The sequence below is a fragment of the Acyrthosiphon pisum genome, chromosome A2 (assembly GCF_005508785.2).
Source record: "Acyrthosiphon pisum isolate AL4f chromosome A2, pea_aphid_22Mar2018_4r6ur, whole genome shotgun sequence".
Taxonomy (NCBI): domain Eukaryota; kingdom Metazoa; phylum Arthropoda; class Insecta; order Hemiptera; family Aphididae; genus Acyrthosiphon; species Acyrthosiphon pisum.
Genome location: NC_042495.1, coordinates 48,350,829 through 48,363,344, shown reverse-complemented (window position 1 = coordinate 48,363,344; position 12,516 = coordinate 48,350,829). Strand labels below are relative to the sequence as shown.

The 12,516-nt window shown below is 29.9% G+C and overlaps 1 protein-coding gene across 1 annotated transcript; it reads right to left on the bottom strand.

Moving 5' to 3' along the window:
- Window positions 1–2,896: 2,896 nt before the first annotated feature.
- Window positions 2,897–8,129, bottom strand: LOC100161693 (retinol dehydrogenase 12-like). The gene is given in 6 exon segments (NM_001293472.1): window positions 2,897–3,191; window positions 3,292–3,499; window positions 3,587–3,706; window positions 4,127–4,285; window positions 4,344–4,544; window positions 7,694–8,129. Coding segments are annotated over 6 exon segments (951 nt in total). The 5' UTR covers window positions 7,806–8,129; the 3' UTR covers window positions 2,897–3,040.
- Between the last annotated feature and the right edge of the window lie 4,387 nt (window positions 8,130–12,516).

The window sequence follows — 12,516 nt, the reverse complement described above, 5'->3', positions numbered from 1 at the left end:
CACATTCAATCAAGTACCTACCTCAGAGAACTGAAATTATTAACGTAATGAGAATATAATGTCGATGCCTGTTAATTCATACATTATGACTTATGAGTAATGACCTAACCTATGTATTTACTATTTACACGTTGTACCTACTAACTGTCCTGCAAGCGTTATTATAACAATTTACAATGGTTTTCATCCGAATAATTTAGAATAATGAAGGTTTTTAGTGCTGATTGAGTAGGTTTTAATCTCTTGCAAAAGGAAGGAGCGAAGGACCAATTATTAAAATACGTGTAACCTACTTATTTATCTATTCATAAATATTAACTAACAAGTTGTTAGTTGTTTGTAAATAATATTTACAGATAAATAAGTACATTAATTACTTACATAATATTATCATATCATATAATACATAGCCACATAGGTACATCGGTTATTAATTATGTTAATGTTTAAAAACAACCATTATGAGAAAAACGTAACAACAACGAAAAATCAACAAATAAGATTTATTGTATACATTCATTGTTTTATAATCGTTAAATTGTTTACCTATACTTCATAAGACACATTTAAGCTTACGTGACATGTTTACTGATTCTTGGATAATATTATAACATCATCTATGATAAAATATTAAAATATACTGTATACGAACTTGGAGATCGGAATTAAATTTGCCACAAAGCCTATGTGGCCATTTTGGAGACACTGAGACGGTAGTCAATATTGATAATAAATCTTCGATTATTATCTATGGATGGTCACGCACTCATATCATTTTTTAATACAACTGTTTAAGTGTTGAATACCAAATAAAATTATCATTCACTAAGATTCATCAAATTATGTGACTTTAACGTTAATTTTTAAAACATAATTTCGTACTTAAGGCATTTAATTGTACTTTAATGCAGATAAATAAATAACTTTGATAAAATATTTCTGAATATAATTCAAAAAAGGTGGTTAAGTGGGTACCTCTCTGCTGTAAAGTAGATGTCGATTAAGTCGGTGTAATATGTGTTAAATTTGAATTTAATGATAAATCATTCCATACGAAAAATGATATTATTAAGCATATTAATTAATGATATTAATGCTATTACTACTATCAAAGAAATTAATTTTACTATTACTAATATTAAATACTAATACAGAAAGATGAATTAATTTTTGTCAAAAACATTACATTTTAAAATGTCATTGTGTGTAAAAAATATAATAATATACTTTTAAAGTTTTAAGTATCCTCGTGCAATATTATTAAATGTCAACAAAATAACTAAAATAATTATTCTTCGTTTAAATATTTAATTTTGTTAAAATATTAACTTGCAATTGCTATTGATTTTAATGAATTTTATCAAATTCAACTTGAAATACTTACTAAAAAAATCGTGCCTATGTATCTTCATTATTTTTAAATTACTATAACATCAACTTACATGGAACCTTGTATTCGATTTTAAAGCATTTTGACCCAGCGAAAATTTTTTATCGACATTTTTAGAACAAAAATTGAAAATCTACAAATAGCTCAAAAAATATAAAATATTTTTAAAATTATGTTATGTATAGAAAATGAAACAATAAACATTTTATACAAATTTGATGTAACAATGGTTTTTCGTTTTTGAATTACAACAAAATATAAATTATTATTTGATAATAAATAGTTAATATACACATTCAATGTGGAAAAACACCAAACGCTCATAAAATCATAAATAATTAATGTGATTTTCCTGTAATTTTTTTCTAGATCAAGATCGTTTCTAATATTACGTATTCTAAAAATAAACAGTTATATAAATTCATGTTATACATATATAAATATATTTCGGTTTAATACATAAAACCTAATCCAATATAAGAGTTAGTTAAGGCCTTAATTAATGGTATATTAAGCGGTTTCGCTTTCACTTATGGGCTGCAGATTTCTTAGTTTTATGTTTATTAATAGGGGTTAAGTATAGGCAATCTGTTGAATATTTAATAATTGAAAATATAAAAATGTCTGTTATACACACTAACTAATAAATCAAAACTCAAGGTATATAAGTTACAGACACTTTTTATTACACGGCACTAGTTTATGACATAATATAGGTATGAAGTACTAATAAGAAAAGAAAACTCTTACGGTGGTGTCAACTCGTCCGAACACCCTCGCAAGACTGGACTGTCTACAACTAGTAACTCTGGAGAGTGGCCTGCTCCCAGTCCTACCAACTATTATACATAATATTTATAGATAATATGTCATAAATCATAATGTTCCCATAAATAATTTTAAAGGAATTATTCGACTTAGATCACCAAGTAAATAATTTTTCTATACGACCTAAATATTAATTATACTATAACTCATAAATATAATTTTGTCCATTATGCTGTTGCAATTTTGAAGTCGCTATTACGAAATACAAATAATAATATTTTGTGGAGCTTAAAATTAATATAAATATTTTGGAACTATGAAGGTGTATAATAAATAACGCATATGTATTCATGTATAGAAATTGCTATTGCAAATGTTTGGTGAACATTTTAAATTCGAGTCTTTAGATTTATTCATTTTTTAATTAGAACAAAAAAATAAACAAAATTGACTGATATACCTAAGTTTTATCTAAACATTCCCGTCTTAACCTAATTTTTTGTAGTTTTATCAATTATTTTGGAAATTACTGGGAGTTTTTATTTCTCACCCCCCAACTAGATCTAATCGGCTACCATAACTACCCTCAAAGTTTAAGATTGAAGCATTATTATTTATTTCTATTCTAATAGATACTATCAGACAAAATAAAATATAATTAAAAATAGGTAAGTATACATTGTAAAACTTATACATAAAAATTTAGATGTTTGACAAAAACTGCATAAATAGTCAAAGTTTTGGAGTTGAAAAATTAATTTATTATAAAAATGCAAATTCATGCTCATAATATATGACATATATAAACTTAAAAGTATAGATAAAATAAAAATTATGTAAAATTAAATATAATATAAATTAATAATAATTAGAAATATTTGTTCAGACGTCTTTTAGGGGTTCGGGTATCGTGTCATCGCAGTTGAACATGTCGTAATCCTTCAAACCTACCATCTCTATACTTTTTTCCCAAAGTTTTTTGGCCAATTCTGGGTCTTTGGCTGCCGCAGACGGTTCTTTCACCTTACAATCACTAAAAAGTAACAGAATATATAATATAATATATGTTATTTTTAAATGTATTGATAAGACGTAGGTATACAAATCTGCAGAGTATCACACAAATATCGAACCTGTAATAGAGACCGTTTTCTTCTCCAGCTTTCTCATCTATCGAACAATGCAAAGTAGTCTGAGCTCCTTGTTCCGGAGTCTTCATCCACGGATAGAGGAAGAAACGAGCCAGGAATCGCATTCCTGGGAAGTACACTTGGTCGATCGTTCTACCTAATTCAGTGAGTACGAGACCAGGATGTAGACTGTACACGTGTACTCCTGAACCTATAATATGCGTGTCAGTAATATTCTTATTCTTATTGCGTCTATTGTTTGTCCAGGATATAAATCTAATAATTGTATGCATCTTACCTTCAAGCCTTTGTGCCAGTTCTTTAGAAAACAGCACATTGGCTAGTTTACTTTGACCGTAAGCTACCATGGCCGAGTAATTTTTATCAGAGTTTATGTCATCAAAATTAATCACACCTCCTACATAAAGAAGAAAATAATAACAATTTAGATAATGTATGTATTAAATTACTTATATAAGTTATATTATGTACATTATATTATAATACATAGGTACATACATACATACATACATACATACATGCATACATGCATACATACATACATACATACATACATACATACATACAGACATAAATATATACCTATACCTATATATATAATATATAATATATATATTATATACAGAGTGATTAATTTAACAGTGAACACTCATCATCTCGAAAAGTATTAATGTTTTCAAAAATATTATTTTATAATGACTTCATATTATGTAAGCAATTTTTTTCAAAAACATTAATTATTATTTGAGCGTTTAATACTTAAATAATCATTAAGTAGGTATCTATGTAAATATTTTTATTAGTCGTAGAAACTAACTTGTGTGAGCCATCGATGAAACGTTAACGATGCGAGCTGGCGTTGAATTTCGGATTCTTGGCAATAGTAGCGATGTGAATAGAAAGTGTCCCAAGTGATTCACTCCAAATTGAGTTTCAAAACCGTCTTGGGTTTTACCCTTTGGGCACGCCATTACCCCTACAATATCGTACGTTACAATGGGCCCTTATAAAGCTATTCTCACACACACACTGACCGGCATTGTTCACTAATAGATGAATGTGTTTTTCTTTTTGCAAAATGCTTTTTGCACACCGTTTAATCGAAGCAAAAGACGCCAAATCCAATTCCTCTACGACCAGTTGTCCTAGATTATCGCCTTTTACGTCCGCCACTATTTCCGTCACAGCTTGTTCCGCTTTTTTGACGTCCCGGCATGCCACAATAACCTTAGCACCTGGAATTTTAGGTTGTATTAATCAATTTGATAATTTATGCAAAATAGGTTTTATCGAAGTGTAGCAAATTTTTGTTTTGATAAACTTTAATTAGTTAACAGTATTTATATCATTGTATACTTTTATACAATAGATTGATCGTTGATTGTATATTATTTTATTTTTTTGAATGTAGCTGAATATGTTTAATATACGGTATAGGGTTATAATTTATAAATTAATTATTTGATAAACACTGTATAAATTGTTTTATTAATTTTGATTGGACACCACTATCATTCGAAATTTTTCAAAACTAAAAAAAAAAATTATATCAACTAAAAACCATAGTAAATTTATGAATATTAAAAATAAACGGTTATTAGATACTTATTACTTATTATACAGTTGATTGCAAGCAGTGGCATGCCCAAGAAATTCCAATGGGGGGGGGATGTCATAAGTAATAATACATTTAAATGCATTTGTAGTGACTAGTGGTAGTACCAAAGACATAAATAAGGGGGTTTAATTGGGGGGGGGGGGTAGATATCACCCGCCATCTCCCCCCCTGGGCACGCCACTGATTGCAAGTAAAATAACATTTTGATTCGTGGTATATTATAATTTATAATTCACGTTATAATATAATATTTTAGTCAACCAGTCGTTATCAAATAATTATTAATATTATTATATAAACATACATATGTGTGTATTTATATATTTAACAGATAAATTTATTTTAATGATTGTAAATAAGGCTCGTCTTTATGCTATAACATGCAACTCCTCTTATCGAATATTTTGATGCGGTGAGTCAGTGATAACTATCGAGTATCGAGTGCGCACAACGCATCGTATAAACCGCACACAGAGTAACGGTTCCTGCGGGGACCTGAAATTCGTTATAATACAATTATTGTTATACATATATATTATACAATATACAAATGGAATATATTATGTGTTCCACAAAGCATCGGGAAGGGGGTCCCGGTAGGGGTCTTGAAAAAAAAATCTGTTTGAATTTCTAAAATTATAGGTATATATAGACAATCTGATCAAATATTTCATACAAACCACCACTCCCGATGTAAAATATATTTTGGATTTATTTTAAATGTTTCAAATTGTTGTAGGCTCCCGTATTATAGTTATAACAATGTAATTTGTTACAAGAATTTGATTTGTTTTTAACACGAACTATTAAAACATATAGATGCGTATGATATAAGGGAATTTAATTATTATTTTTATGGTTTTCATTCGATTCGAACCTAATAGCAATATACCTATTATATCCCTTTCGGGTTGATAGTGTTATAAACTTATAACATTGTAACATGGTCAGTATTACTAAAGGCCGAAAAATCGATATTGTATGTTATAAATATTTAACTTTTAATATGCCACTAACGTCTATATAGGTAAGACATAATACTGTTTTGGCAATAACGTTAATGGGGTATACTACCTATACAAATACGACGATGGGCTAGAAAAGTCTTTATTATATTGTGTACGAATTGAATTGTTAAAGTTTTGAACGTGCAACTATGTCAATCGCCGAACGAGAGAATTTATTGGGGGAGATATCTAATAAATTATGAACATATGACAAATACTCAAATATTTAATGTCATATTTCCATACCCGCGAATTACGATAAATATTTCATAATAGTGTTCAACCAACCTTTTAAAAAAGTCGGTAGGTAGTAGGTACACTTCTCATTGAAGTGTTTATAGGTAGTCTATAAGTATTTAATAATACATATTATAAGCAATTAAAAATGTTATATAAATAATTTAATAAACACTTTTCAGTTATATCGGATTTATAAATACTTATCAATAACGACCAAAAATTAAATTAAAAACTTTAAAAGACTTTAAATTTTTTATTTCCAATACTGATACTAAAAAAATAAAATTTACAAATAAAAATCTAATTATCGTGTCGAATTGTCGTGTCATAACTCATAATTACCTAATATTTCTCTTATTCCAGTCAGTGCGATAAGAAATTTACCGAATTCTAAATAAAACGATCCGAAAAATAATATCATTTTTATCGTGGTTTGACATAAATAGATAAATGTATAATAAATAATAATTATCATAATATAGGTAATAATGAAGCGTTGTAACTTGTAGATACTGATGTAACTGTATTTGAATAAAATTTAGACTAAAAAAAGTTTTAATAATTTACTATTAATAGTACCAACATTAATCCTTTTTTCAGGGGGAATGGGTAGGAACCACTCCCACCCACTTGTATTCACGTTTGAATTTTGTTTACATATTGTTTATCTTCATTATTATACATTTATATTTATTTGCAGGTGGGAAATCCTGATAGTATCTATATGACTATATATTATTTATTGTTTAAATTAATTGTAAACGAATTAGGTATATTATATTATTTTTACGGTGCGATTCAAATGAGGAATAAATCGTCTGAAGACTGAAAATTGTTTATTCGTTTCGCTATAAATTATAATATTTAATTTGAAATTAAATACACAAATGAAATAGCCGAATAGGATATTATTAGAATATCTGAATATATAATGTTATCTGGTCCGAGAATCGTGTGTTGTGGCAACGTCACCCGCGTGTGTATAGGGGAGAATAAATTGCAATATACAAACGTCCGGCGGTCCCTAAGGGCTTGTATGCGATTTTATTTCGGTATCGGATATTATTATATTCGTGTTGTTAGTGTTATGTCTGTATTTATTATACACGTATATCATATTAATATTATATTCTCTGGAAATCGCCCTCGAAAAATCAATATTACATAATAAATCGCTCGCACACCACACGGAATTCCCGCGCGTGCGGTCGGTTTATCAGACCCAAAGGGCCGCGAAACGGCAAGAGAAAAAAATTGCGTAACGAATTTGCGGATATTACCAGTAATCGCGTGGGGTGTGCTGATATATAATAAAATAACACATCAAACTCGTTCATCCGCGAGTAATTATTCGAGTTACAGTCGGCGGTAAATATCGTCGCCGAGGTGTGAACGATTGGTAGGGGTGGAGGGACCATTGGTGGTAGGTATCGCGATTTACCGTAATAATAATAATATTAATACGATTTGTGACGATTAATGACTACGAAGCACAACACAATATTATTATTTTTCATACCGATTCTGTAGAATTCTTTGGCCGTGACTTTGCCGATGCCCGTGTTCGAACCGGTGACGATGGCGGTCTTGCCGTCCAATCTGGCCGCACTCGTGCATTTACCGCTGAACATTTCGACTGCACGCGAGTCCAATAAAACGTATGATAGAGATAGGTACTATTTATTCTACTTCGATATTAATTTATACTGTTATAATATTTCTGGTATAATACTGTGCGTACTACGCGGTTTATCGCTGTGTGCAGGTGCAGCCGAAAACGACAATAATAATATTATGATCTGCGGCGGTCTACACCGGAGGTTGAACCCACACGATTAGCGTCCGTCGATCTGTTCCCATCGGGTACCCAACTGCTGACTGCTAAATTTTACGGGCAACAGCGGCGATCGTCCTACGCGTCTTCACGTCGTCGCCGTCCAGTGTTGCGTGCGTGTGAGAGCGACCAGGTGCGTCAAACTGTAGCGTCCGCGACCGCGACGCCGCCAAGGTTATCCAGTGCCCCCCCGGACCGGAAAAGGTGTGTTTTTTTTTGTATCCCCGTACTTACGCCATTGTGCCGTCGTGTACGATCGTTTTGATTTCGTTACGATTTTATGATGATATATTATATACTATGTATAAAATACAGTAATAATAAACAAGACATTGTAATTACAGGTTAAATGTAAAAAAAAGTTGTTTGCGGTCAACGTAGTAGGGAGGTACCGTCTATTTAATATGCCGACCATTTCCTTCTCTATATTATACTGTCGATACGCATTGCGATCACTGATCCGCGTGCTGGTGGTAGTGGAATAGAGTCTACAGGTGCAGTCTAAGTCCTCTACGAAGTACTTATACTACCTATAGATATTGTAGTTGTAGTGTTGTACTATTATTATACACGCTCGGCAGACGATTTCCCGGTGCGAATCGTGCGAAGAAAGTGGTCCCCACCTATAATACGAACACCGCGCGACGGTTGTGCCACGTCGGCGTCGGCGCGGGACTGGAGACGACGACGCCTGTTTTGGGAACCAATTTCCTATTTTGTATTAGTCATATTGTTATATTAGTCATTTTATTATAGTCATTATAATAATATGATACTCGTGCATTGTATTACGGTCATTTCGTCGCGTGTCGCTTGTAATATTATTTTGATTCTCGTACTATATGTATATATATTCCACGAGTATAGTATACGTGAAAGTGTAGACACACAATATGAATACAAGTAAAAAGAGCAAAGACCGTGTACTGACTGTGTAGAGAATAGTAGAGAATAGTAGTAGAGAATAGTAAGCATAATCCAACACGTCACAGATATGTTCAAATCTAAAAGTTGCAAGTTGCAGATACTTGAGCGTCGAAATCAGTGCTGACATATTAATACGACCATTATAATTTTTATATTAAAATAATAAAAAAACGAGGTCTAGAGAACGGAGATCTTGTCAAATATTAGTGGGGTTATATCCGATAGCATACAGAGCCAGGCGGGATATTATTGGTACCACACCGCTAACAAATTTACCAAAACAAATATTTCCAACAGAAATACTACAGACTTACCTGTAGTAGATTATTATTTATTACAATCAAAATAAAACATAATATTAATGAATAATAATATTTAAAGTAATATTAATTATTTAGTATAATGTATTATAACACAATACAGTAAATGGGTACCTTAAAATAATATTTATTGTATTTTATCAGTAGACTATAGCCTTTCCTATTTGCTTCGACAGTCTGCTAGTTATTTACGCATAATTTTATCAGTAGATTATATAATTCTGATATCAGATTTGGACGTAAAATATTATTCGAACCACAGTAATAAATACTGACTCGGTATTTTTGTATAGCTATGTATTGTTTAAAAATAAAAAATTGTACAATTAACTATTGAGAAAACGAACTTAAGGGGGATCGGTGGCAGTTATTTTGGCCAAAATATACCAATCTTTTGTCCACATATTGAATACTGATCGACCTACAAATGCTATAATACTTTTTAAAACTGATTCGAATTCGTTATCATATCTTCTTAGCGGTCGGTCCACTTTTCCCAATTTAAACTCTAAAACAATTATATTTTGAAATATCGGAATTTTCAAACAGTTATTATTCGGAATTTAAATCAGAGATCTTAAAATGTGGACGGATCGATCTCAAGTAGACATTATAACGGATTCAGATCAGTTTTCTGAAATAGTATGTAATTGTTAGCCCCATTAGGTCGATCTGTGAGAATGTAGGATGGACAAAAAAGTACATACAATGAGCATAAATTGTTTACCTTTTAGTAGCTCTTACAGAAATTTAATACTATGGAAAATTCACATTTATGCTCAACTTATTTTATAGACATAAGAATTTAGAAGTTCAAACTTTGTCAAAATTTGATACTTTTACTACAATTTTAGTTATTTTGTTGTAATAATTCAAAAAGTATTAATTGTTGGAACATGAAAATGTTAGGCAATACGCGCATAGCACACATTATTATTATTTTGAATTTTCCATTCACAATAAAATTAACTAAGAATAAATAGATACGGGTAATGTGTATTGTATAGGTATAGGTATTTAAACTTTAAGGAGCCCAGGACAAAGAAAATGTTGAGGCCTCCGGATGGTCCATTATAAAAATTGTATACTTACCGTCAGGTAAATACCGTCCGTTTTCCTAAATTTCTATTAACATAAAACTAATTTAAAAACAGTGAAAAATCGTTGAATTTGAGGAACAAAATTATATTCTAATCAGTGGATTATGTATTTTTAAAATTATCGTTAAAATTGCCTATATCTAACGCCTTAAAATCAATTATTACAGTTGAGCCTTCATTTTTTTGTTAGTTATGAGTTTATGACTGAGTATCTAAGGCCACATAATATTAATATTTAGACCAGAAAATCTTGAAATGACTGCACGAGATCAACACGATGGTGATTGAAATTTAACTATATAGGTGCGACGTTGCGCCTTTGATATTTCAATATGTTTAATGTTTATGCTACATACATGTAATTTTGTCATCGGATAACAAATTATAGGAAAAATTATTTATAAATATAATTTTATTTTATTACATAGAAATTATCATCGAATTTTTAGATCAGTAGTTTATTCGTGATTTAAAATCTAGATGCTTAATTATTTTTATTTTTTTTTAATCTATTAAATCTATATAGGTAAACAAAATAAACATTACTTTTATAGTATGGCGTGCATACGGAATTGTATCGTGGACACATATTGAATTTGATTACACTCAAAACTATTACAAAATATTTTTACGTATTTATGAATGCTCCAAGAACAAAAGACAATTAATTTAGCAATTAAGTTTAAATTAAATAAAAGTGAAACATACATTAGGCTACATGCACGCTGCACACTATAATATTATCGGTGGATGGATATAACTATACTGCAGCATCAGTGGTGCCTTAATAATATAATGAAAACATTTTTTTTTTTTTCAAAAACGTTAGTAATTTTTGGAATAATAATTGTCTTGGATCAATCTAGTTTAGGTATAAGGATTGAAAATATTAAACAAGATTTCTCACAAGTAACTACTGGTCATGCTGTAACCAAAAAATCTAAAAAATATGTAGACCCAGTTTTTTTTATAGATATTTAAATTTGAATTTTGAATGAAATTAGATATTTAAACGAAGAACAACAATTTTAGTTTTTTTTTTATGTATTTTAAAAATATTTTTTATGAGTACTTGAAACTTTTTAAGTATATTATTATATTTTATACACAAGATGACATTTTCGTATGCTATTTTTTTCGAAAAAAATGTATTCAACCTACTGTGTTACAAATAGTAAAATAAATTACATAAAAATAGCAACAATATCATAAAATATACTTGGTATCTATAGGCTAATAGACCACCTTCACTCGGTATCGTTTTTTGTATATAATGGTTTTCTATTATTGAATTCAAATTGTACACATTATTTACAGTGACTTCTACACACCTATACTGTTCAGCAAAGCGTTACCCACTTGTCTGTTATTTATAACCTTTTTGGTATTTTAATTTAACGGATTTTCGAATTGTTGACGTAGTATTTAGTGTTTTAAACTAAAAATGCACTATTTAAACTACATTTAATTATGAAACAACGATAAAGCTACCTACCTTAACCGAAAAAAAATATATTCCTGCAGTTTGGAGTCTTGATTTTAACTGTTTATCAGATTATTGTAACACATCATGTGTGCCGGTGTGAGACGGTAAAGGTACCCGCCAAACAGTGTATTTATATTTAAATATTTAAACCATTGAAAACTAAACTATAATAGTATTCGAAGTTTATGGATACGTGACTGTATGTACTCTTGTATGTATATAATTATATAAAGTATAATCGTGTAATTATTACAATTATAACACATAAATACATAATAATATAATGTCCATGTAATGGTGTACAATTCCAATTACTCACAGAGTCGTTGGTGTTCTGAAATAGAGAAGACAGATTTTGGTATTTTATTTTTCAAAACAATAAGTTTCGCACATTAAAATCGAAAAACGGCAAATATCCAATACGCTTCAAAACTGTATATTATAGTGTTGTAATGATCTAATAGGTTATTGCCCTATACGTCTGTCATATTATATATTATTATCTGCCTAATATCCGTAACTTGTTCCGCTTTTTAACACGACGACATACAACTGTGACTCCGACGACACCTAAAATCATTTATATCAGGATAATAATATCTCCAAATGTACATTTAATCGTTATAGCCCGTATAAGTTATTGGTCGATTTTACTTACTTTTACATACTATTGTA